Source organism: Sabethes cyaneus, chromosome 2 (assembly GCF_943734655.1).
Source record: "Sabethes cyaneus chromosome 2, idSabCyanKW18_F2, whole genome shotgun sequence".
Taxonomy (NCBI): domain Eukaryota; kingdom Metazoa; phylum Arthropoda; class Insecta; order Diptera; family Culicidae; genus Sabethes; species Sabethes cyaneus.
In genome coordinates, this window is record NC_071354.1 from 157,096,536 (window position 1) to 157,123,824 (window position 27,289).

Consider the following 27,289-nt stretch of genomic DNA (forward strand, 5'->3'; position numbering starts at 1 on the left):
GTTACGGGGTAGGTGTGAACTGGCTGCCCTGCTCTTTGTTATTGTTTTGGTGGTTTGATTCAGTTGGCAGTTGCAAGCAGCGAATATTTCATTTTCTGTTCGGATTTCTACCATAATCGTTGGGAAAACGCAATGTGAAACAGATTAAACACACGCTAGACCAGTTCAAACAAATCGTGTTTATGTGCATTAGCAAATGATGTCATATTGAGAATGACATTAGAACCATTTTTAGTTTGCACGTCGTGCAAACCAACGGGGTTCAAATAAAAAGTGTTCAGATTAAAAACGGTCAAACGAACGGGGGTTCACGGTCGTAACTACCCGCAGGGAAATTTAAAATTTGCCCGCAGGATGCAATAACTTGAGAACGGCTGGGTTTAAGAAAAAAGTTTATATGTGTGAATTTGTTCAAAATTAAGCGAACAAGTAATCTCATTTCTAAATAGGGCGTATTTTGAAAAGTTACTCTTGACGAAAAAAATTAAATTTAGTGGAAAATGAGTTCTTGCGTGGTACCCAACACATCAGCAAAATTTGATTCCAATCAAAACTAGTCGAGTTAAAAATGGCCTGTTTTTCAGCGTTTAGAGCTTGAATTGCTCTAAAATAAAATTCACCTTAATTAAAAAATTAATTTATATGATGGATTCAATCAACAGAGAATATTCTCTGTGTTCAATCGACACGAAACCCAAACTCGACATGCCCTTGGTATACTCATTTTTTCAACCCTGCTGCAACCTGATGCAACTGAAAATATGTCAAAAACAGCTGATTCGAAAACGCAGTCATTCGAGCTATTCCAAGGCAATGTGATATATACAGGTGTGGCAATGTTGGTTAAGTGGTGTTAGTGCAATGAAGAAATTTCATCATGGTGTGGGTGGAATCGTAAATCGACCAATCACGATGAAGCGTGACGTCAAACTCCAAAAACAAACCCCATTGTTCGACGACGGTTTGTTTTTGTAGTTTGACGTCGTTTTCTGATTTTTCGCTACTAATACCATCAAATGTCTTCATCTGCCACACCTTTTTAAACCTCATTGATTCCAAGGGGTTGTTAAGCAATTCTTTCATTCATTCATTCATTCAAATCAAGTGGGTAAAAAAAATGAACCGGGCATCATTTTTTTTGTTAATTTCCGATTCAACACATTCGTACATGTATGCCAGCCTGTTAGCAGCTTAGAAGGGGATCAAATTTTATGGGCAGAATGGGCAGAGCTCGCTTCTCGCAGATGAAGATGCCAATTCGCTGCATTAAAGTGTGTGAGAGAATAAAGTTGTAGAAATCTGAACAGACAGGAAAGCATATATCTATGTATAGGGGACGATATTAGAGGGGCCGACTATTCACTGGCACTATTTGCAAAAATATTCGATAAATTAAACACTCGGAGAAATGCACGCACATTTTCTGTATAACTATTTCGAATGCACATACAAAAACTAACGTTTAAGCACCCCCTTGGTCAGCTGCAGCTCTATTGCATTTTGACAGTTCTGCGAGTCGAGTTGTAAAATTTCAGGTGAATGTGCGTGATGGTGGACTGGTGGTTGGTGCAGTTGTAATTGAAAATAACTTTCAAATTTATTAACTTACAATATGCTTTTAAGCTTTAGTTTCTTGTGAATAAAATATATTTGATGATCAGAACGTTTGGGTGGAATTTGTAGTTAAAATGTCTTAAATCATAATGCCAAAGTGATAAGAAGTTTTGTTAGTAAGTTTGCTAGCCGCGATAACATAGAGAGTAAACAAAAGTGGAGATAATGTAAGAGTGATAATAAATTCTGAAAATAGCTTAAGTATCAGCATCAGTTCTGGCCTGGCAAGCTTATTTGTTATTTGGGTGTGTAGCCTTCGACTGAAACAAGATGAAGAAATTGTTTAGAAAAGTAACACATTCGAGGAATTCTCACCGTAAGTATTCCGTACAATAGGTATGTGTTGTTTGTATCAAATTTGATCACATTCTTTACAGCCGAAGACTTGTTACTTAATTCGAAAGATCATCCAGAACTAAAGTTGATGGATATTGTAGAGATCTACTCCCCGGGAGATGATAGCACTCGTTTACTGCTACAGGTAACTCGCCTAACGGAGGATGTTTTGAATCGTGACTATATTAGCATCGAGTCGAGCATTGCTACGGCTTTCAATTTGAAGTCAGATGTCTTCATGCAAAAGATGGATCCATGCGATGTGGCTTTGGATTCTGTGGAAATAACGTTCAAAGATCAATACATGGGCCGGTCGGAGATGTGGCGGTTGAAAACTTATCTGACCAACACCTGCGTGTACCTGAACAAGAAAATTGAATACTGCGATAACATCATTCGCTGTCAGGTTTATGAAATGTGGTCTCAAGGAGATCGCGTTGCTTGTGGAGTGATAAATGAAGATACGAAAGTGGTTTTCAGAAGCAACACGTCGATGGTATATTTGTTCATACAGATGTCATCAGAGATGTGGGACTTTGATATACATGGCGATTTGTATTTTGAAAAGGCTGTGAATGGCTTCTTAGCAGATTTGTACACTAAATGGAAAAAACTGGGTAGCAATCATGAAGTGACAATCGTCATGTTCTCGAGAACGTTTTATGCTGCCAAGAGTTTAGATGAATTTCCGCTTCACATGCGAGAATGCCTACAAATAGACTACAAGGGGAGATTTTATGAAGATTTCTACAGAATCGCTATTCAAAATGAACGTTGCGATGATTGGAGTTCCACTTTGGTGCAATTAAGACGCTTGTTCACAGGATATCGTGATGTTCTGAAATATCATGAACGGCCAGGAATGGAAAATAAAATTCCTAATGCAACGAATTCAACTGCCGCCCAAGGAAATTTTCTCGAAGTGTTAAACATTTCGCTCAATGTTTTTGAAAAACATTATCTGGATCGCAGTTTTGACCGTACCGGACAATTGTCAGTGGTAATTACCCCTGGTGTTGGTGTGTTTGAAGTCGATCGGGAGTTAACGAACATCACTAAACAACGAATTATAGATAATGGCGTTGGAAGTGATTTGGTTTGCGTTGGAGAGCAGCCATTGCATGCTGTACCATTGTTAAAGTTTCATAACAAGGATAGTCTCACGTCAATAGATGACTATTCTATGCCTCATTGGATCAATCTTAGTTTTTATTCAACCAATAAGAAAGTAGCATATTCGACGTTCATTCCGAGAATTAAACCACCTCCACTAGCATCGGAAATAGATGCTCAAGAATCTACGGACGATTTTAAAATAAAACTCACGAAAAAGGATAATAAAAATGAATACATACATAACTGCCTCTTTGATTACGATGCTTATGACGATCAAATATTTCAAATGCCCACTGCCCATGGGACATGTTCGCTTCAGCGTGTGGCGCGCACCAAGAAAACGTCCGTCCCCAGTCTAGATGGCTTCGGCATGTACAATAACAATCGTGAATGGGATAGTTTATCGTCTCCGTCAGATTTGCGAAGAAAAATGTCCGACCCGGATATACATCACAACATTGGCAATATGTTGAACTCGAGCGTTACTTCCAACAACAGTTCACTAAATACTGCGGAGAAGATGAATGGAAAGATGGTGAACCGTAGCTTTGGATCATCTACGGGACCAGTTGTTCGCACAGGACGAGCTTTGATCAATCCGTTTGATCCATCGCACGTGACAATCAAACTCACATCGAACAGACGCCGCTGGACGCATATTTTTCCAAAGGTTCGTGTGATCTATAATAGCGATTGAAAGCATTCGTATAGAATTATTGATATGCTATTTCAGGGACCTCAAGGAGTGTTGATTCAGCAGCATCATTATCAGGCCGTCCCCACCACGAACAAGGTGGTAAATTATGCTAACTTCGATTTGGATTCTAGCAGCGAGTATGCTCACACATCCACGTGTACCTGGGGTCGAGGAAGACACGGCAGTGTTGCATCAAACGACAGTCAATTGAATGAGGCAGATTTGAAATGCATTGCTGAGAATCAAGGTAATTTATCAGATCAGTTATCTCGTCTAGATTTTCGTTGGTGGACATTGTGCATTTCGATACACAAGAGTTTTCTCAATCCAAACTGTTTTAATTATCTTTGAAAATTTTCTTACATCCATTCAGGCTGTCGTAAAAAATCTGGTGTTCTACATTCGGCAGCTGGACCGACTGTCACGGTCACCCCCTCGAAAAGTCTCACTCTATTGTGGGGAGTAACCGGTGAACAGGAGTGGACCCCGTCACTTACAACAGGTATTTTCGGAGAAGTTCCTTAGGTTACCCTCCGATATTTGTCTTTACATTTAATTTCAGATTGCCATAAGTAACGTTTGTTTTCTTTTTTCTATTTTAATTTTTTTATAATCAAATTACGTCTCACCCATCAATTAATATCGTACTATTTAGAATAATTAACGAAATTAATATATATTTTTATGTTTCATGTGCTTTCATCGTTCCATTCATCGATCTGATTGATTCAATGAAATGTGATGTTTTATTTTAAATTTTACTGTTACTCTTCATTATAATTAACCAATGCGTACTCAAAAAATGTGACTCGCACAATCACGTGACTGAAAAAAATGTGGACCATCTATAAATACTTGTCTGTGAATCACATATTTGTATTACAACTGATGTTTGAACAATCGGGCAACATGTCAACCAACTTTGCAACCGGCTCTTCCAAATCAACGTTCGGACGCAACTATTTTTGGCCTCATGGGGTTCAACGGTGGTTTCAATATTCAATCGATTGCCATACGCTGATGTTGCTGCCTATCACCTGCTGCTATCATTCCGTACCACACCAATTATTCGCTACCACACACGTGCTCTTCTTCCTTTTCTTCAAACGACAAACAAAATAACAACACAAACAAACAATGTGCTACATATGTGACTCGAATTCGACCGAAAATATTTGAATGTTGTTTCTTCGTGTGAATCCCGTGCATTACAGCTGGAAGAGTTATTATAGGTTCGACATTTGTCACTTATTTATTTTAAGAGCAAAATTAAATTCCGATACGCTAGTTGTTTTTGAATATTCGTTTTCCTGTGCTTCTAAATGTAATTCATTATTTTACGTTGATAGCTTTTGTGATTTCACTGTTGTATCCTAGATCTTTTTGTAACTATCTATATACTTTTCTATATATTTGTTCTATGTTTCCTATTTGGCAATTAGCAATTGGTATCCATTGAAATTTATAATTGTTCCTTACTGTGTTGCTGTAGATTGCTGCATTTTTCGTTGTGCAATCCGTATCAAAATTGAATGTAATGTGACTAACATCCTTATTTCCTTCGTGTCGTATTTTCGATCAAATCGACAGCACAATAAATGTTACCATTTTCATTTGATCGAAAAAGTGATACTTTATATTCATGAATGGGCGTACTTTTGCAAACCATCCTAATTATTGTTGATTTTGAGCTGATAGAGGACATTACCGTAAGGCAGCGGTTTCCACATGGGGCTCGCCAAAATTATTAAAGGGTTCGTGAAAAACTTGCGTCAAGTAATGGCGGATTACGTTCTTTGCGTTCAACATCGCATTCAACAGCCGTTGTTGGCGGCGACAATAGAGATGCCACATTTTTACAAGTCAATTCCAGTAAGCTACGGGTTAGTTCGGAGTTATTGTAGTATTTGCATTTATCGGCGGAGTTTCAAATAAATCATTGAGCGAGGATAGCGAACGCTGGTAAGGTACAAGCACGGATCATTGATTTCTGAGATTTTCAAAGCACTTTTTATGCTCAAAACAATAGTAATGTTCATGAAATTATTATTTCATTCTTTCCATTTATCAGAACACAATGAACATATTTTTCTGTGCTTTTATTTTGAGCATAAAACTGCTTTTCATATCCCGAAAATCAATGATTCGTGCTTGAACCTTAAAAGATTACGAACCAGAGCAGCCAGTCGATAATACACCGAGAGTTGATGATAACTAATTCTACAAATGTCCCATATAAAACTTTGCTTGCAAATTTTACTTGACCGACACGGTACTGTCAAATGAATGTGAATTGAGTCAAAGTGATCGTGCCATCCCTGGTGGTCCCTATGAATAACACAACAAACTACGCCAACTCGTTGTTCGTTAGAGCTGTGCTAAATTGGAACTGTTTACCACCGAAAATTAAGCGTACGTCGTCGGAAGTAGTTTTTAGGAGAGGCTGTCTCGAATTTTGGAATCATCATTGGAAGTTAGTTCTAGTTTTAAGTAGGTAATTAATTAAGATTGCAAGATTTTACAAAATTTGAGCTAAGAATGACAATCCTAAGGTGGTATATTTAAGAAGGTTGTACCTTAAACTACCCGGCAATAACCAAACAAATATGCAAGTTTTTTCAGGGACGGACCAAATTTTTACTATCCGACATCTTACTGAAATGTGGTAGTACAACACGCATCACATCTTTATTGATTTCAAAGCAGCAAATGATACAGTTGACCGTTACTAACTATGACAGATAATGCACGAATACAATTTTCCGCACAAACTGACGCAACTGTTACAGGAGGAGCAAAACTGTTACAAGAGTTACATTGGATCGAGTGATGGGTTTCGTACGCATCTCGAGAACACTTTCGAGTCCCTTCGAGACGTGGCAAGAGTTAAGACAAGGTGACGGCTTATGCTGCATGCATACATCGCTCTAGAGGGGGTAATTGGAAGAGCGGGGATCGGAACGAGAGCATACACCAGAGTACGAAGCTGATAATATACAAAACCCTTGTTAGACCGGTGGTTCTTTATGGACTTGAAGCTATGATGCTGCTCACGGAGGGCATATGCCCTTGTGCTGCTGGAGTTATTTGGCGAAATACACACTGAAAGCGGATAGTGACAGACTGGTATGAATCTTGAGCTACAGAAAAGATTCCCATTGTACTACTGACGAAAGAAGGCGCCTACGCTGGGCCGAGCACGTCGCACCGATGTCGGACGGCAGTGCGATGAAAACGAATTTCGTCAACAACCCTGCCGGCACCAGGGAAAAAGAGGTCCATCGTTTAAGATGGTACGACCAGATCCTAAGCTACTTGAAACTATGAAACGCCTGGGAAATTGGCGATGAAAAACTCGAGATCGAGTTGAATGGAGACGACTATTTGAAAAAGGACGAATCACCACGGCTCCATGATCTACGTTCAGCTTTATGCTGATGAAGACGGTGACAACATTTGTTCAGGATATTTAAGGGGTTATATACAGTTAGAATTTTTTAAAAATCGATATGCTGGTTTTAACATGATTGTAATGTATATATATTTATGTATTCACACAGGAAATTTCATACCTATCCGTCAAATATTAACGAAGTTATACACATATTTGTAATAACATGACAGAGCGATTGACGAAGGAACGCGAAATTTTGATCGCGTGTTTCTCAAAATCGTGTTTTCAAAGTCGGTGAGCAAGATTTCTCGAAAATGACTGAACCGAATCACATCAAATTTTGACACAAGTATTCTGAAGATATATTCTAGAGATTAATCGAAGGTTTTTCCTCACTGATTTATATTTCTCATTTATAGAAAATTTAAAAGCAAAATTTATGACAAAAATCAATTTTTTATGTTTAGGAAGCCGCCATTTCGTCAAAAATTATTATTTTGCTAAATCCTTCGATCAATCTATAATATATTTTATCACCGATTCCTTTTTGGTTTTTCGATTTCCGATGATTCAGATGATTCAGTAAAAAATCGACTTTTTAAGCCTCCCAACTGTATATAACCCCTTGAAGAAGGGATTCCTATTAAACTATTTTGCTCAAATTTTTTTCATTTGAATTGAACTTTTTTTACAGGTGGTACATTTTTGTAGAAAATGTTATCAGAGGGGTTCGAGGACAAAGAAAACTTTGGGAACCGCTGCCGTGAGGTATAATGCCGTTGTTCAATCAGCTCCCTACTCACTGCTTATCAATCAATCTTAAATCAACATTGCTATCCAAACTTGCGATAAAAACATAGTTTTATGTGATTAATGGTGCAATCAACTGTAGATTTTTTATTGTTCAACATTTTTATCTATCCTGATTTAACATTTTTCTAAAATAATCTGACATGACTTAAATGTACAATTACTTCTAGTCAGTCGAAATTGAGAATTAAATAAAACTAAGTGATCTTCATGACATGAATTCAGGTGTATGAAAATAGATATAAAATATTTTGCATCATGTCAACCGCGTTTAAGTTAGATGCGAATAAACTGACTCGATTAAAATATTTATTAGGTTAATAATTTATACTACGGCTGGAGTACTACTCAGTATTAACTGTATTTGTTAAATAAGTATGGAGAATCGTAGAACAAGTGGGAGCGGTTGAAGCAGTTTTAAGCTTATGTTTGGGCTCTGGCTTGGGTTTGGATTTGGATTGAACTTGAATATGCGATTGGCTATGCGATTAATGGTCAATCTCCCCTTTTCCAGCCAGTTACGACTGGCCATGCAATGACTGGCTTGTTTCAAGACCAGCATCGTACCTCGAAGCTAATTTGGTCAAATATGTAGCTTGTATGGATGTCTTATCAGTAACGGTATTTGAGCTAGTTCGCCACAGAATGGGTCTAAACTAGATCAAGAAGGACCAGCTAACGACGAGGCGAGACCGTGTTCCTTGGGTGACCGCAGCGTAATTTTTTGGGATAATTTTGGCAAACTTGTGAAATTTATATCAAGGTACGGACATTATTAGCAAAAGTAATATGGTCCCGAACAACCCAAACACACAACGCAACGAATTTGAAAGGAACTATTCCGAGTTGATGATTTGCTCGCAAAAATAAACGTGTTTTAAGCAAATTTTAAAATCTCCTCACTTCTCCTCCCAGGCCCTTGTGGAACGCAGGTATTTGTTAACATTTGAACCACAGCGGGCTGGATAAAAGAAGACGCCAAACCCCTCTTATTATTATTGCGACGTATTAATTTTCCGCTCTTTCCCCTTCACACCTTGTCCCGTACTGTTCGGACACTGTCAACACCTTTATTTCATTACTTTCTTCTATCGTCCTTCTGAATTGTAAAAAAAATACCGTTATCAAAAGATTATTCTATGCCTGACATCATTAAAAGGTCAAGACAAAAACACGAGGTTGGTCTGAATTTGAAAAGCTTGACCAAATTATCTCAAAATGCTATGTCACGGTTCACCAAAGAACATCGGAATAACTCTGGGATCACGTAACATATGAACATGAATGAAAGGAAATATTAATCTTCGGGAAAGTTTACAAATTTTGGTGAAAAAATATTGACTATCAAAGTTATGATAATTTTTGTGGTTTTGCGGTGTATAAAATGTCGTAGGTTTTAAAGGGTTTAATACAACACTTTGCTCATAGATTTAACTCATGCTTTTTTGTGGACTAACTAATAAAGTCAGACATTTGTATAATTTTCTATAACGATAGTCTTTTAAATAGACGGCGAAAATAATAAAACATGTTTTATAGTATCCCCGGGAGGAGCAAAACGTGAAAGTTAAATAGTGAAAAATTAGATAACAGACGGTCATTGAAGCAGCACTTACTGCAGTTCGTTCCTTTTTGCCAAACTGGGAGATCCGCGGGTTGAACCGACCTATAATGGGAACCAATTATAACCGGGTCCCGTGGTTCGCCAATACAGAGCCGAATTAACCCATTATGACCCAGCGTATGATATATCATACCTCGTCTTCAAAACCTGTTTACTGCTGAATTTCAACAGTTAGCATTGTTAATATATCACTACAAGAGAGATAAGACATCAATCTGATGTGTGTGTGATATAATTTGTCGGTTTTTGTCATTTCATCTGTATTTTCAACAGTACAAAGTTGTGACAAATGGCGGAAAAAAAGTTGAAAAAATGGCGAAAAACTTTTTGTCTCCAAAACGCATGAAAAAGTCTACATTTAGTGACGAAACATTACCTGACATGTAAATTAGTATTTATATGTAAAGTCTATCACAAAATTCGATAAGAAATCTGTAAAAAACTTTGTAATTTGTTGGTTTGAAATTGAGCCTATAAAATATTTAACCTCGGATATTTTGGCCTTGAAAGCATTCCAAATGACGATTTTGCGTTTCCCGACACATTCGAGCCATAATATAATAGATTACAGAGTTTCACTTCATTTGGTCCAAATTTAGGTATACCCGGGTCATAATGGGTTAAAAAAAAATATGTATGGTCATTTGTAGAACTTCTTTTCATTTACAATCAGGGTTTTCCTGCTCTTTGTGCGCCGATTTTGCTTACATAACTATACTAGCATTAACTGTACCACCTCAGCCAAGCAAAATTTGAAAACGTTATGTATAGGGCATTATTATCTATAGAATTCTAAGTATTAAGCTAAGTATTGACCTATCTTATGTAATTACGGCGCATTCCTGGTTCACACCCGTTGGTGCACAAAGAGCGTTCTTTGTGTAGTACTCAGTGTAAACCAGGAGTGCCTCGTAATTGCAAAAGATAGAGTAATACTAAATTCAACAATTTTGTAGACTAAATGCCCTATACATAACTTTTTGAGGTGGTACGGTCTTATAAATAAACTAGACTAGACTAGAAAATAAATAAGTTAGACTAGAAGAGAAACTCAATTTAAAAATTCATTGTTTTTCATAATTTGCAAGGGTAAAGGAAACTTTCAATGCTTCTTAATACGTAAAAAACTACTGCTGTTATGTTTCCAATAGCATTATGCGGTTAAATTGAATTAGGAGAAATCAAATGCGACTTCTGCAAGAAAATTGTGTTGCTGGACAGAATTATCCACGAGAAGATTATCGATAGTAACTTTAACATAGTTTCTATTTCATATTGACTATCAATATCGATAATGGCAGTTCGGCCAACAGAAATCTTACAGAGCAATGATTTATTTAATAATTTGATAGTTAATAAGCTTCCTTGTGCAGTGGAGTATTCTGTAAGTTCCGTTGAATTTTAAGTGTGATTGGCTTAAACCATCACAATATTTTGAATGTAGTTAGCCGTGCATAAATTGTAAAATTTAAAATCTTTTTAACCTATGTCAGTGATACGTTAGCGAGTCCCGAAATGAATAACTGCAGTTCTTCGTATATTTTTCCAATATGTGTGTACTAAAACTATCAATTATTCTGTACTAATTTAAATTCCTATTGAACATTGGAGTGCGTGTTCTAACATATTTTTCACAATCGGATGTTTTGTCACGTCTACTAACAATTTGTATTGGTATCCAATTGTTAGATTAGTATGTAAGTTATTGCTTGGTAGTCGGGATATGTACCCAATTGCTGCTAGAAAAGTTGAATGATAGTAGAATAGTAGTTAATAGATACCGTAGTACATGTGATTGAGCATGGGCATGGAAAACTGATATTTACACACTTTTGGGCAAGCAACTTTTAAACAGTACTGCTTAAAGTGCTGTTTTGAGTAGTATAGGAATATTTAGTTTGTTTTATTCATCTTATCAAATAGTCTACACAACATTAAAGTATCGTTTCTATCTCGTGGTCTAATGAATAAGGTGTTGATTGGAAATCACTAACCATTCCGGCATGTTTGCCCATCACCACGGATTATTTTCCGGACAAACGTTCACTGCACAACGATTACGTCGTTTCGGATTATACACTTCTGCCGGATGATGTGAATGCCGATTTCGCACAAAATCGTGCAATCTACAAAAACCCACTCTCGACCGATGAAGTTTTCAAAGAGCTTGTATCACAGCGACTAGCTCAGGTAAGAATTGATCTTTTGTCATCTGATTTTAAAATTTCAATGATTAAACTTCTCGAACCAGGGCTTCCAACTGATCGTCTTGCCAGATTCGCCACCGCTAAATCCACAGCAAGCTCCATGCTGTGGCGGTCAATTGCAGAGCTTATATCAGCCGAGCTCTGTATTGCGGATAGCACCTCCGCAGGAGCCATCGCAAGAATATTTGCTGTCTATTGGGCGTATTTTCCACAAAATTGCGCTTAGTGGCTCAATTATTACCGTTACACGTTACCGACCCAGGTATTACAGTCAGCAATATTTTGCAATTACTTTTCGAAAACATCTCTTCTACTCAATAGGCATCCATATCCACCGATCAATGTGGATTATCGTTATCGATTCCATGCTCCTCAGCACGATACGTATGAGGTTTCAGGAGTTAATTTTACCACAGAGAAGTTGGAAAATTTCAACTGGAATTATATGGATCAGTACATTTGTACTCGCGGCGATACAGATTATTCTTTGCTTGAGGTTTATTACAATGTTAAATTTCCGAATCATGCATCTATTTATATCGCATTTTTATTCGCAGAACATGAAATACTGGCGCTATCGAATGTATCTACTACCGAAGGATGATCCGGCGATGAAAAAGATATTGGATGGGACTACTGTGCGGTGCGATATTTACACGGAAGATAAACCGATCCAATCGGAAAAGCATGTCTGCAATGAGTTCGTCCGATTCGTCGAATCTCACTTGAACAAAATCAAAAAAGCTTCCATCAAAAAGCCAAGGGTGAGAATTATAAACGATCAGTTAGATTGTGACTTTTTTCAGGAACGTATGGAGTTTTAAATTAATTATTTTGTTACCCAGCCAATTTTCTGTTTGTGATACTAATTATTGACGATAACAATTGTGTATTGCAGCAGATAACAGTGATTTAGCAACAAATCAAACGACCGTGTGCAAAGTAGTTCTTCCTTTCTTTACACCATGCTCTATAAGATCATCTTTTCTTTTTTGCTATATCATTACTACTTTCCGACACGTGTGTTATTTAAAACTGTTCGTGAAAAATCCCACGCGGTATCTATTTTCAGGGAAGTCCGCTCCAGTCTCATCTGACCAGAAGAAGACACAGCACCAGTATTTTGTCCCGGCCTCCACCGAATCAGGTGTGCAATTACCACTGCCATCATTATCATCCTGCAACTCCTTCTCACCTTTAACTTACTTGTTTTGTTTCATTACATTTTCTATCTATCCTTCAAACTTCTTTCCTTTAAACTTTGAATTAGCAGCTTTTTTCGTTTAAACCTGGTGAAAGTTTTTGTTATACTAGCTATTGTAAGGTTTGCGACGAGATTGCAAAATGATTTTTCTTATTTTGGGATTTTTCCCTTCAAAGTAGGTAGTTGGGAGATCTAATTTTCCCCCAATTTTATTATTTTTCCACCACATTTGCTTTGAACTGAGTTGTACCGACTTTCAATTTGATTTCAATTTAATACCGAATGTGTTTAATAACTTCTATTCTCTAGGTTTCACAAACGCAGCCCTATAGGGAACGAGTTGGAAGCAATCGACTGCCGGAGAAGCCTCGGTTAAGGTTGATACTTTTTTCAGACTTGTTGATGTTTGTTATGGCTTTTTGCTAGATTGTGTGGCATATACATTTGATTTGCTTTTTTTGTATGATAGGCTCTGGCACAAAAGGTTTTTCTGCTTGCATTGTATTAGTTTAGTATAGTTGAATGTTTTATTGTGGTTTAAAGCAACGTTAAAAGTTACGTAAGTAGGATTGGTGGTATACTGTTATTCTCAATCAGATTATTTCATAGAACGGAATCCGCCTAAAAGGTAAACTATTTCCTGTATTTTAACATTTTCAACTGATAGCTCAATATTGCACAACATATTAGCCACCCTGTTACATTTTCTTCTGCTGAATCAAAATGCACATATCTTATACGATTGTTTTATGGGAAATTATCTATATAATCATTGATTCAGTTAATCATAGAATTTACGAATCAGAGCTGGCTAAGAGAAAAGTAAGTTGGACTATGAATCAAGCTTGTAAAAGCTGCTAGTCTATGAAAGCATATACTCAGTTTGTTTTTATTTGATTCACTTGTCACTTGTAAGGTGAAAATTTCGAAATTGTTGAAGAAATGAAAAGCTAGCTGATGAGCGTGAGGTGACCGAAAGATGAAAACAGTTCACTACAATGAGCGCTTGAATGGCGCGGAGACGGAATACCAAAACAGAGGGGGAATGACTACACCAGTACGGCGGATAATGCAGTTGTGCTGACTCCCACAATAGGGGAAGTTATCGCAGGCATCAAGTAACTTACGAACGTCATGGCAGCGGGCAAAAATGGCATCGCAGCGGAGCTTGTCACGATGGATTTGGATCGGTTGATTATCTGTTTGTACTGACTAATAGTCAGGATGTGCGATATTGAACAGCTACCGGAGAAATAGCAGAAGGATGTAATATGCGCAATGTGGGAACTACCGAGCGATCACAATTCTCAACGCCACCCAGAAAGTGGTTTCTCAGAGCATCTTTCGCCGTTTACCGCCGCTGCCGATTTTGTGAACGGGCAATCGACAACGGACCAAATCTTTGTGTTGAGATAGATCCTCCAAAAATGTCGCGAATACTAAGTCCATACGCACCACCAAATCATAAATTTCAAGGTCGGTGTAGAGCAATGGGAAATGATGCACGAAAATGGGTTTCCCGGGAAGCTGACAAGACTCATTAAGGCCACGATAGATGGTGTACAGTGCTGTGTGAGGATGTTGGGCGCGTTGTCAAGCCCGTTTGACATACGCAAGGGACTTCAACAGGCCGATGATATACCCTGCCTTTTGTCTAAAATTGCGCTAGAAGTTATTATGAAACGTGCGAGTTTTAACATGTGGGGCACGATTTTCAATAAATTCGGCCAATTTATTTGTTTTGCTGACGTCGTGGACATTCTCGGAAGGATGTTCCAGGTGGTTGCTGAACAGAATACAAAGCTGAAACGAGTGCCAGAGAAGGTTGGATTAGTGGTGAATACGTCTAAAACCAAGCACCTGTTAGCAGGATGAATCGAGAGCGATAAAGCTCATATAGGCAGTAATCGACGGGGACGAGTTTGAGACGGTGAATGAATGTGTATACTTCGGGTCGTTGGTGATGTGGATTACAACTGCAGCAGAGAAATACGTTAACGTATTCTTGTCGGAAGTCGTGCTTGCCACCGACTTCACAAAACCCTAAGGTCCAGCGATATTACATGTATCATGTACGAAACGTTAATAAGATCAGCAGTCCCCTATAGGCACGAAACAACGGCAATGCTCGAGGCGGGCTTGAATGCTTGGGCTTGCTACGCTGCCTGTTACCGTTTGCACCGTTGTTACCGTTGTGAGTTTGCACCAGTACGGACCTTCGTCACCCAATACATCTTGCAGAAATATCAGGAACACAATGTATCGCATATTCGATCGCAGTCGAAATAGAGACTAGCTATGGCATTCAATGCAGGTATACAGATTCCTGGATAAACGAAAAAACTGATCAAAGCTAAATGGGAACGAATGATATGCTTCGTGCGGGTCTGTGGGTCCGAGGACACTTTCGAGTGGTGAAGTGGGTTAAGACAAGGTGGTGGATATTTAACATTCGCCTCGTCATTATTGCCAGAAACTTGTCGACGACGGAAACAATCTACGGTAGAATGAAAGCGGAGATTAGGCGGATTGATCGAAAAATAATTGTGTCGCATATTAAATACATGAAAAGGTCCCGATCTCAAAGGACATGAAATTCCAATGGACGGTAATCATTGACGATCTTTATTAGCTCCGTAGTTCTTTATGGATTTGAAGCTGTGACACTGCTCACGGAGGCCATACGCGCCCTTGCAGTGTTCTAACGAAAGGTGCTGTGAACAATATTTGGCGGAGTACAAACTAAAAGTGGAGAGTGGCAGAGGTGTATGAATCACGAGCTACAAGCACTGGTTGGAAAAATTCACATCATATATCTGGCAAAAGTCGTTAGGCTACGATAGCCCGGCCACGCCGCAAGGATGTGCGACGAAAATAGCCCAAACAACAATGTGAGTTTTATTGTATTTTTATGTCGGTTTTCATGACCAGTTTTGGTCTTCATCGCCATCATAAGAGTGTAATAAAACTCAAATTGTTACCTGGGTTACTACTTCAATAATCCCACCAGCACCACCAACTGGGAGCCTCAACATGTAAAATGGCTCGAACAGGTCGAATGCGACTTGCGACCTCTGAAACGCCTGGGAAATTGGCCGCGAGTGGCCCAATATCGAGTTGAATGGAGACGACTGCTTGAAACAGGACGAGCCAGGACTGGACTGAACAGCACTGAGGCCCCCGTGCAATTGATGAGTTGAATGAAGATGATTGTTTGAAACAGCACGAGTTACCTCGGGATCAGTACTGAATAACACGACAACGAACAATTGGTCCATTAAACCGTCCGCTTCATGAAAAATAATCAGATTACCCAAAGAGGCAACACAGGATGATTTTTCTTCACGACAATGTTTCATCGCATACAGCAAAAACGATTCGCGTTGCGTTATAAAAAAAAATTCAAATGGAAAGTGCTTCTCATTACCCAATCAGCCTGTAATTACCCTGTAAGGTTGGATTGACGGATTACGTGATTCTTAAAGCATTATGAACAATGAATTGGAGAATTGTTACCGTAAAAGAGTGAGCAACATTGCTAATGGCGTTATCTCGTCAATTTCATCAAAACCATGAGTTATAATATTATTTTATAATAGTATTGATTGGGTGTCATTCTCGAAATGCAGTTCTCATGGCATTCCAGTTTTCAAGCGGTTAATTTTCTTGAGATTTGAGTAGAATTGTTTGATTTGCTGTTATTTCGAAATTGTTTACGTAAAAATCCGCAGCATATCCATTTCGCTATGTGAGCTGAAGGCCTGTCTGCTTGGTATTACGGGTTCCTTTCTGTTTCGTAACCTAACCCCTTATCTCGGTGACATATAGGAAAATACACCAGAAATCTTACTGCGTAAATTGATGATATTTTAATGCTTCTTTACATCTATCAGGTAACACTGTTTCTATTCAAATGACTGGCTTGTCTGGATGGTCTATATTCTTTTATTTCTATCGTTCTCAAATATACTTTTTATGCTATTTATCACCATAGAATCGTACTCATTGATTTTAGCTTGTTTAATTCCTCCAATGGATGCATTATCCTTTCTTCGTTGCAGCACGGTGTTTGCACTAAGTTGTATTATAATGGTAATGGCATTGGTCATAGTGCTAACAGTATGTATCAAGAGCGCAATCATATCAATAATGGTTTAAGGTTAGTCATAGTTATTGGTGTTGATTTGATTGAAATTGTTTGAACTAACGCACTCAAGCTTTTGCTTTTGCTTGCCTGCCACTAGTTTTTTTATTACTAACTTAACAAAAGATGAACAATTACTTTGTTTACTCCCCGATAGCATACTTACCCGGTCATCTTCTAAAGTGCTTGAGAAAGGCAACATGCAGGCGACGGGAACTAATCAAATTAGTTCTTTAGGTGGTAAAACCACTGTCGATGGAGTTCCGCTTTCGACGCTGAATTCTGCATCGGAGCAAGGTCTTCCGGAGGACAGCGATGATTTTGCTTCCGAAAGCAGTAAGCTAAAGCAATCGGCAACACTGCAGGAGATATTCGAGGCATTCAAGCATCCCGTACATGGAGTTGGATTTCTGGCGGCAGCGCAAAGTTTGCCATCCTGCACTTTTGTGGCTTACGATGCTATAACATGGCTGCAAAACCGAATAGAGGGCCCCTGTAACCCACTGGATATTCTGGAGGAAATGAGAAAGTAAGTTTATTCTGTGACCGTACGTATGTAATTGCGATCACTTTACCAAAATAGTCGATCATGAAAACCACCATAAAACACAATACTTGGGAATAAATTAGAGCTCCGCAGTTCAAAAATACATTTAACAAACAAACCAATTATAATTTAGTAATAAATGAATAGTGCCAAATCTTGTGAATTTCCAAAATTATTTAGAAATACCTACCGGAATTAAATGTTGCCTACCATTGTTCTGAACCATACCATTCTCATTTGCAGGGCACACATGATTTGCCACGCTTCCGGCGAGCTCAAGAAACCGGTGATCGCTGGCTTCTATCTATACTATATCATGATGCAGGATAAGGAATCCCGCGAGTACACTCCACCGCTTGGTGATCTGGATGCTTTCGAGAACGAATGGATGGAGGTGGAAACGGAATTGCCGGATCTGCAGAAGCCAATCGATTTGGCTGATGTAGATGTGCCGGCGTTCCTACGTGAATCCATTGATTTGAATGAGGAATTTATGGATGCCCCTTTGTACAAGCAAACCCACCTGGACATTGACACGAACAACAAATCCGATCGAACCGAGTGGGGCCATGCACGGTATCACCAGAAAATGATCCCGGGCCATGCGTACGAGATCGTTGTTCAATGGATAACCGCTTCCGGGCCGATTGTTTGTGAGTTAATAAGTCTTTGGTTGCGACGAGCTCAAGGTTGTGGCTTTCAATTGGTTTCAATTCCGGCGGACCCTTTGGCTGAACCATTCACGGAAAAAAGTGATCCTCTGCGAGGACCCATTTTCGTTCCTCTGGACATTGAATGTCTGAAACAGCATCGAAACTTCGTGTTTGAGGAATTCAAAAAAGAAACTTGGCCAAAGCGGCTGCTACTGTTTCAAGAAGCAATTGTTGCACGGTTCGGATTTATGCGTTGTGCTGTTGAAACGAAAACCGGATCGAATCAATCGTCGTTGGACTATCAGTATGTGCATTGTAGTGGGCATATGTTTATTTTAGTGCCCAACCCTAATCATGGACTTAAATGCCGCCAGCGGCTTGCGTCCGGTGGAAGTACCATGAAGAAACCCACGAACTTTGTCAATCGCTATTCGGCATCGTACGAGTCGCAAATGCAGAATAATATTTCTTCGGCTGCACATGAGGCATACATAACGCGCCATGTAACGGGAGGAAAAAACAAAGACGATTTCGAGGTCATTCGTCGTACCGGCTTTTTGTGGTCATGGAATCACATGATTCCGAATAAAAAGTGGAAATCGCTGTCTATTGCACAATCGGAAGAACTGTTCCAGCTGCGGATGCTTAAGGATTTCAAAGACTTCTGCTCGAACAAAGAGGAACGACTTGTCAACTTCTGGGAGGAGTGCTGGGAGGCGAAGGTAAAGGCTTCGATTGGACGTACGTAGGAAAAGAGATGTGTATACGACGGTGATATTATGTAAGTAGATAAAAACATCCTATTTGTTTTTCGGTCGAATTTTATTCTAACGAGCAGGTTTATTGCTTTGTACAAATTGTTAAAGTGCCGTTTTACAGTTTAAGTTTGTTTCTAAACCGCTCTTTTCTTTTTTTATAAGGAAAATATATAAAGCTTTGTATGAACGATACAGCCTTCTAGCTGTTGAAAAATGATTCTAAAATAGAAATTGAAGGAATTTCCGCACTTCCGAATAAAACCAATACATACACTCACACAGTCTTAAACTCGCGTAAAATAGAATGTATCTTCTAGCAGTGGAACGATTGCTTGTAGCTTCGTGAATCCACTATCACGAAAGATCACTTTCTCCTTGACAACCATTAAAAAATTTTTTTTGTCTAACTCTATATATCTTATTATTCGATGTTGTTTCACTAAATCATGCATACTTTTTGCATACAGCTTTGGTATCACAAAGATGTTCGGCTTTTTTAATCACAATATGTCGAGTTATTGTGTGTTCTTACGATAAGCGCTTAGTACTTTACTGTGTGTCTCGTATACATAGATGTAGTATTGTCCATAAAAGATTCCTTATTTAGTAAGCATAAAATTAAACGTCGCGTAAAAAGGCAAAACTTGCCAGGATTGTGGTTTGTAATTTTATGCCTATGTTCAAAGATTGCTTTAGGTACGTTAAATGAAGTTCTTTTTGTTCTTGTTCGATTGGCTTTTCATTGCACTTTGAGATATTTTAAACAATATCGATTCATATAATCTTGTGCGGTAAATTGTATATTTGTGCTTTTAATGTACAAAAAAGATCAGCTCCATTAGATGGGGGTAAAACGATGTAATTAGCGGCTATAGAAAATGCCTCATGCCCTTTCTATTGGTTCAAAAATTCACAATACTGGCGAATCATGGGTCTAGGTAACGTGTGTAGGATTCGAGTTCGGTATTATTTGACTCGAACTATAAACCCGGTCAATCCGCAGATCTTTTAACCTGGCAAGAGTCAATAAATTGGTATAAAAGATTATAAGTTTGCTCCATATGACTTAACGCCATAAGAAGTAATTTTAAACCATTCATCCATTTTCTGACCAATAATTCTACCGACCCATAAATTGCACCAAACATCGCAATTTCCTGGATGCAGTGGCAGTTCTTGTGTTGCCTGTGGTTGCCCATCATACAAATCATGCTAAATGCAAAAATGTTGTTCTGTTCCCGTATTCTGTCAACCAGAAACGAACACGTAAAGAAGCGAATCAATTTGATCTCATTAAAAATTCAAAGCTTACGCAATTACGTAATTCAACTTTATTTCATACTAGACCCTCTCTTCCATAGACAACACAATTCCAATTGTTGAAAATGGCGATGAATCGAAAATTCACGGTCGTCATAAGCACTGGTGGCTGCGGCTGCAATATTCTCTTCTGTATAGAATTGAACTGTACTCTAATTTCTAAAAGCAACCACTAGCAAGGGCACTTCATTAGATAATTGTCAAGATTTGGGACAATAGGAATAGAACCATGCGACGAATACGGACTGTGGATTGGAAACTCGAGACGTGTAACTGCCGATTTCTCGATTTCCACGGAGCGCTCGAGTGCTCTACTATATATAGAAGATTCACAAGTGTGACGTCGTATGTGAAATCCGATGGTGGTCAATCAATCCTCGTATGTGCATGTTGAGAATCAAAGGCCGGTTCTTTAACATAAGCATCGTCGTGCATAGCCCTCACCTCAGAAATTCTACGCGCAATTGGAGCGTTAATATGACCGCTATCTAAAACATTACATTAAGATCGTTATATGGGATTTCGTTCTATGACATTTCAGGAGCAGGAATATAAACCGGTACAGTGCACATACGTTGACCAACGAAATAGGCCTAAGACTTATCGATTTTGCCGCCTCCAACGCCTCCAAGAACATGACCGTACGTAGTAGCTTCTTTCATCATAGACTCATATGCAAGCATACCTGGAGGTCACCATATCAGACGGAACCACAGATCGAGCACGTCGGTGGAAGTTGTGCTTAATATGGGCTTCGCAAGCAGCTGCTGCTGCAGACTAAGCCCCCGTACAAGTGGAGCGACCCTGCTCGGTACTCTTGAATATACTAATCCTGCCTGGATCCGAAAAGGACGAGATCCCGGATCGAATCAGGCCACATTCAATTATATTTCCATATCAGCTGTGTTGAATCAAAAGTAGAACGGTCAGCACTTGGAGTAAATTATTGTGAAAAACATTCGCATTCCTTTCGCGTTCTGGAAATTGAAATTAAACATGAGCCATTGAAGTGATGATTTAGCGTACCTTTGTGGCTGATAAAATTTGAATACGCTATCTACAAAAAGGGCGTTCGCCATGACTGCTGTACCGTGAACGCGGGTAATTCCGATCAGCTCCTAATTCCGACCACTCAACTAAAGTAGTCGATTTTTAGAAGATGTAATCAAAAACCATGGTTTATGGGAATCCTCATGATCAAAGCTTGCCTATGAGCTATAAATTTTACCGGCTATTTAAGTTGAGTGATCGAAATTAGGAACTGATCGGAATTACCTGCGTTCACGGTAGTTCAGCTGATCAATGTTCAAGGTTTATCTTTTTATGCCGTCTATTGCCAATGACAAGAAAATTCGTAAGACAGTACCATACGGGCTCCAATGAGGACGCTCCTTACGGCTTGCGCTACTATTGATCATATTTTCACACTCTGACAAACCCTACAGAAAGGTGCCCACACAACATATTTTCATTGATTTCAGTTTACCCGTAACTGACACAGCTAGTCGAAGTTACTCTAGAGCGAGTGCTATGTGTGCAAACATTTCATGAGCACTTTCGAATCCTTTCGGACGGTGCAGTGTCACGACAAGGGAATATATTCACAGTGCGATTGACATAAGACGCACGATTTTCAACTAGAGGAGTCCTCGACGTATTTCAGCAGGAAAACTGGTCTTCAATGCCATCCGTAAGAAATTTTGATCCATAAGACGATTCGAACGAAAGGTTTTGCGGACTATTTTTGACGGAGTACAAACATTTAGCGGAGAGTGGTGCTTTGGTCCTACTTAGAGATATATTCATCGTAAAACTGGCAAAAGTCGGATGGTTACGATGGACCGGCCACGTCACGAGAATGCCAGACGATTGGGCAGTGAAATTGTTTCTTATCGTGCCCCTCGGCATGACACAAAGGGCTTGACCAGGTCGAAACTGACATGCGAGTGTCGAGACGCCTAACGAATTGAAGACGAACTGCTGTTCAGTGCTGAGTGGAGTTGGGACAAGGTCTTGCTACGGTAAAAGTCATTCCTGCTCTAAGCTGGTAAGAAGAATATGCTAATTTACCGTGTCTAACTAGCTTCCTTTCAACCAAGCCTCAACACAACACTTGAAATTGCTTTTTATTCTGTTTTGAATTTTTTAAATTCAAGCATCCCGTCAGTGCTTAGAAATCTCATATTCATGTTTCTAGCACAAATGAAATGAACTCAGCGTTGCCAACCTGAGACCTACGGTTCGAGGGAATCACTTGCGTTCATGTTCGTGTTGTTCTCTCCATTCATCATTCATTCATTCTCGACAATAGTGAATGAAATCAAATATAAATCATTCATTCATTTTGAACTGCTGACAACGGCGAACGAAATTACAACCCAAGTAACACACTTGGTTTTAAATAAGAATTGACAACAGATTTAAAACAAATCGAATTGCTGACCTTTCGTTTCTCGATACTTAGCTACGACCTGATTAAGACTGAAACAGCGCAAGAAACGAGCTAAAATGTAACATGTTTGTGAAATATTTCAAAGTGACGCCTATGCGTTGCATGGTTTTCGTACTACCAACAGAAAAGCCTAATCGCGCTGTTGACAGGATTTTTTTTCTGATATTTCCCTGAAGTTATACATTTACAAGCAAAATAATGACAGACATTTTTCGCAAGATAAAACGACTAATGTAGATTTCGGTAATTCATCAATCACTCAAAGCAACATTGTAGCCTTCAAATAACCCAAACTAAAGTGCGATTTTAAATTTATCGTGTACTTTGCCATTCTACTTCCGAAAAATTGATGCGCTCAAGATATACTTTTAAAAGCAAAAGTTGAGTAGAATCGAAATAAATATCATTTTTTGACAATCTCACAAAACATGCTAATCTCTTTGAAAACATGTGGGATATTTAATATTAATTATGTTATATGTCCCTTTTATACTTAAAATCATTCTACGGCACAAAAATAATGATCTATTTCATTATATTTTGGCGCAGTCATCGGCCATGTTTATACAAGATTGCGCACAAGTAAGCACACAGATAACCGAAAAATTCGAAACCAATGAAAAGCTTTACTGCATGCATTTTGTTTTGCATTAACTTACAACTGATTCACAGTTAATGTTTATTTGTGAAAGAACTTAAATTGCGCTCAAAAAATACTCGGAAAACTAATAAATTGGAGCATTTAAGCTCAATAAAATATAGTAATGTTGCGAAAATGTGTCATCGTTATTGATCTGCGCTGTACTCATCGTCATCATGGCTTCGCCCGCTGTTCAATTCGCGACTACGAAAGAAAAAGAGATTTTTAAGCCTGTTCGCTCTTACACGAAAACCCATGCCGAACTGTCAGAACTTGCGTGAAAACAAAAACAAAAATACTTCCTTCTCTTTTTTTCTCACATAAAACCCAAACAAATATCAGCAACTTCGTAGTTTCGAATGCAGGCAATTCGCCTGCTGATATTTGTTTAATTTTTGTGCGAGAAAAAAAGAGAACAAAGTATTTTTGCTTTTGTTTTCACGCAAGTTTTGACAATTCGGCATGGGTTTTCGTGTGAGTGGGAACAGGTTTAAAAATCTCTTTTACTTTCGTCGTCGCGAATACTTAGTTATAAATGATCAATAAAAGCTTAGCTTTACCACCGAAATACAACTTCAACCTGCCATTCTGGCTGAAAACATCGGCGTCAGAAATAAAACATTTTTATAACATCTTGTTTTCCAAGAAACTTATTTATAATTTAAATGCAACTGTTTTCTGAATATTTTTCTAAAAACATGTTGCAAGTGTTACTTGGGAATAAATGTGAACATTGCTCTGAAGATTTAATTAATTTCCTTCGGCCAGGTTTTGCTTTATTGAAAAAAGCAGGTAGTTTAAGAAACTAAACTTTGAGATCTAAAATATCAGTCAAGACCAAGAAAATTGACTGACAGAGGTTAGTCGAGCAATCATTCAGCCTTGCGATTCATGAATGAATTGTTTTGAAGGGTAGAAACTGAGAAAGGCAAACACTGTCATCAGTTCAGTAGTCATATCCATGGGCTCACAGATAAAAGAATGCTGCCAGAGGTAAAACCGCAGGTGCTGAATGCGTTTTATATTCGCCTTTATGCAGGGCTCTCAATTTTTTCGAGCGTTGATCTCGTTGGTTAACGGTTGTAAGCCTCAAATCTCAAGTCTTAATTGCTTACTGAACGGTTTTTATACTGTAAACAAATAGTTTAAAGGTTCCGGATGTCTGTTTCACCCCAATATTTTTTTAATGTTTTCCAAGCGGTACCTGCTGGGATACATTTTGTGATTTTTAAAATTTAGTACAGCGTCAACATGTATGTAATAAAACATGACAGTTAGGCTGAAAGTGAAGTTCTGTTCTATAAGGACCGTAAAGCAAACCTAGATCATAATAAAAACATTCATTATGCTTTGCACTTGCTGACAATTCGAACTTTTTACTATTCAGAATGCGTATTCTGGAAAAGATTACAATCCTAGACTTTACCAGATGTTAAAGTTCTACGTTTCGTTTTAAGAAACTTGACGTTCAATATTAGATCTCACGTTTTGGACATATTAATACATCTTATGTACACATTATTTCTATATTACTTTAAGAAAAAGTAGGGATTTGACGCAAAGATTCACAGAAAAACTGCTCAGGAAACAAACATTACGATGCAATTATACGGGCATATGCATTACGGACGATTACGCAGCACCTTGTAAAAAAATGTGTCTCTTGTGCTCAAATTTCTTCTAAAGTTTAATATTGCCATGAATCGTCGCAAGCAATTGAGTTCTAAATCCGTATTTAGCATAAAACGGGTTTCTAGGTTTTTTTTTTCATTTACAAACGTCCTCAAAAATATGCTTTTTACACGGAAAATTTAATTGTGTTTTCCATTTAGTTTTGCTTTACATTTTGGAAGATTTTTTTGTTATTGCTTGCAACGGCTCGTAAGTAGCTAAGCATTCGAAATACCGGTGTATTACTAAGTAGAGTGCATTTAGCGGACAAGAAACATGCCCAAATAGAAACTAAATCCAAAAAACCGTTAGTCACTTAAAATGTCTATCTACAAAGCGGGTGGTTGGTTTTTGTTTCTCGTGCCGGTTTTGTTTCAATTCACAGTGCAAAAGTTTTACTATCTACACTTAGCATTTAAGTTAGGACGGATTTATGCAATATGTATTGTTATTAAATAGAAGTAATCTAAGAAGCCCCATTGTAAGCCTTACAGTAAAAGTTTGATCCAGTCACATTCGGTTGGAAATTGCAGTCCAGTTCATTGTTCAACTACTTTTACATAGTAGTTTCCGAATCCGGCGGCGTGTGATAGTTAAGATTGTATGCCGGTGGTCCACTGTTGAGGAATTGCATCGCACGAAGACTCTCCCGCGAAACAGACCTCCGGTGGGGAAGCTGGGGAACCGACAACGGATCAGTGACGGTAGAAAGCAACTGTTGTTGTTGTTGTTGTTGGTGTTGCTGCTGCTGCTGCGGTGGTTGTTGTTGTTGTTGCTGCTGTGCATTTATTTGCTGCTGTTGTTGATTTGTTAAACTTGCAAACATGTTTTCTGCTGTAGTGCCACCCGGTTGAGTGATGTTGAGGTTACCACCCGCGGTGGCGTAGGAGCTTAGAGGTCTCGCTCCGTGAAAATTAGAATAACTGGATCGTACCGACGGAGGACGGTTGTTCGTATAGTAATCATCGTTCAGTTCAGGGCTGTGGTTGAGGTTGGAGGTTGAATGTTGATAGGTTGGATTGGAGTGGCCACCGGGGTTCGATGATGCCCAAGAGGTTTGCTGTTGCAGGAGGGGCGACGAGGAGTTCATATTATAGTAGATTGGATCGATTGGACTCCCATCCGGAAGGGTTGGTGTGTGAGTGTTATGTCGTGGGGGATGGTTAAATGTGTTTAGGTTGTTAGATCCCATCTTACTAAAGTTATTTAACATCGATGCTGTGCTCTGACTCATGATGTAGTCATTGTTTAGGGATTTTAGGTTAGATTCTGTCAGTTCCGAATTCTTATTGTGCACAAACTGTGGAAAGGTTTTGGTCAGCGTCATCGTCCCGGCACTTTGCTGATTCATTAGTTTAGTTACCGGATTCTGATGAATTTTTCGGCGAGAGTTTCTCGCGCTGCTTCTCGTGTTGGAGTGACTCCGTCGACTGGTTGTACTCTGTCGGTTTGTAGTACCTCGTTGCATCACAGATCGTCGCTTGACACGACGTGGGGTCATCGGTTTGGGACTGAGCGATGGACCCCGGAGATCATCGTCGTCGTGGGCTCCCCGGATCGCATCCACCGGTCGGCTGAACTCGATCGAATAGAGCGATTGACGGTGCTTGGACTTTTTGCTATTCCTGTTGGCTGTGGACGGTGTATGCCGCATTTCCGGGAAAGTGATGAAGACCAGGGGAACAAAAACAGGGGACAGAAAGAAAATTACCGAATTAGTATATAGGTTTTGATTATTTACAAATTGCACAAAGCACTGCGCGTGGCATTCGAAACACAACAAAGCTTACATATGCGTTTATCTCGTAGTCTAATAATGTTTAGTGCCGAAATTACAACAACAAAAATAATCAAATTTAGCTAGCACATCTTGTGGCATTAAATTACAAAAAGTTAAATTCTTTGCCAACAAGAGATGGCTATATAAACATTAACATAAGCAGTAAATCAACCGCTTATTGGCATTTCTGGTATTTTTACTAGGGCACGGGAGGGTATTTTCAGCCCATTAAGCGATGGCATCTATTTTTTCGGCCTATGGCCTAGTTCTAGTGGAAGAACAGGTGGTTTTGACGTTCTTTGAATAAAAATAATAGATTACT

At 38.8% G+C, this 27,289-nt stretch overlaps 2 protein-coding genes across 5 annotated transcripts in view; one reads left to right on the top strand and one right to left on the bottom strand.

Moving 5' to 3' along the window:
- Positions 1–1,554: 1,554 nt before the first annotated feature.
- LOC128737301 (GATOR complex protein Iml1) lies at positions 1,555–19,300 on the top strand. 3 transcript variants are annotated; one of them, XM_053831913.1, is made up of 13 exons: positions 1,555–1,930; positions 1,992–3,736; positions 3,800–4,010; positions 4,137–4,265; positions 4,978–4,995; positions 11,564–11,781; positions 11,843–12,060; positions 12,120–12,294; positions 12,356–12,562; positions 12,871–12,945; positions 13,312–13,379; positions 17,304–17,675; positions 17,937–19,300. In XM_053831913.1, the coding sequence occupies exons 1-13, from the start codon at positions 1,885–1,887 to the stop codon at positions 19,093–19,095; spliced, it is 4,641 nt and encodes a 1,546-aa protein (XP_053687888.1). In that variant the 5' UTR covers positions 1,555–1,884; the 3' UTR covers positions 19,096–19,300. The 3 variants fall into 3 exon arrangements, with proteins under 3 accessions (XP_053687888.1, XP_053687887.1, XP_053687889.1); XM_053831912.1 differs by lacking the exon at positions 13,312–13,379 and adding an exon at positions 17,064–17,161; XM_053831914.1 differs by lacking the exons at positions 12,871–12,945; positions 13,312–13,379 and adding an exon at positions 17,064–17,161.
- The window catches only part of LOC128737303 (sodium/potassium-transporting ATPase subunit beta-1-interacting protein), a 93,902-nt gene continuing 85,777 nt past the window's right edge, over positions 19,165–27,289 (bottom strand). Inside the window, exons 7-8 of one of the 2 annotated variants that reach the window (XM_053831919.1) lie at positions 26,551–26,819; positions 19,165–26,487 (exon numbers count right to left, since the gene is read on the bottom strand). In XM_053831919.1, the coding sequence (XP_053687894.1) occupies positions 25,744–26,487; positions 26,551–26,819 (1,013 nt within the window). In that variant the 3' untranslated portion in view covers positions 19,165–25,743. Of the gene's footprint in view, positions 26,820–27,289 lie in introns of both variants that reach the window. The other variant, XM_053831917.1, reaches the window with a different exon arrangement.

Excerpts from the sequence above, each read along its gene's own strand:
- LOC128737301 (XM_053831912.1), top strand. The coding sequence starts at position 1,885 with ATGAAGAAATTGTTTAGAAAAGTAACACATTCGAGGAATTCTCACC. Across the intron at positions 3,737-3,799 it reads GGACGCATATTTTTCCAAAG|GGACCTCAAGGAGTGTTGAT; the intron begins GTTCGTGTGATC and ends ATGCTATTTCAG. Across the intron at positions 11,782-11,842 it reads TATCACAGCGACTAGCTCAG|GGCTTCCAACTGATCGTCTT; the intron begins GTAAGAATTGAT and ends TTCTCGAACCAG.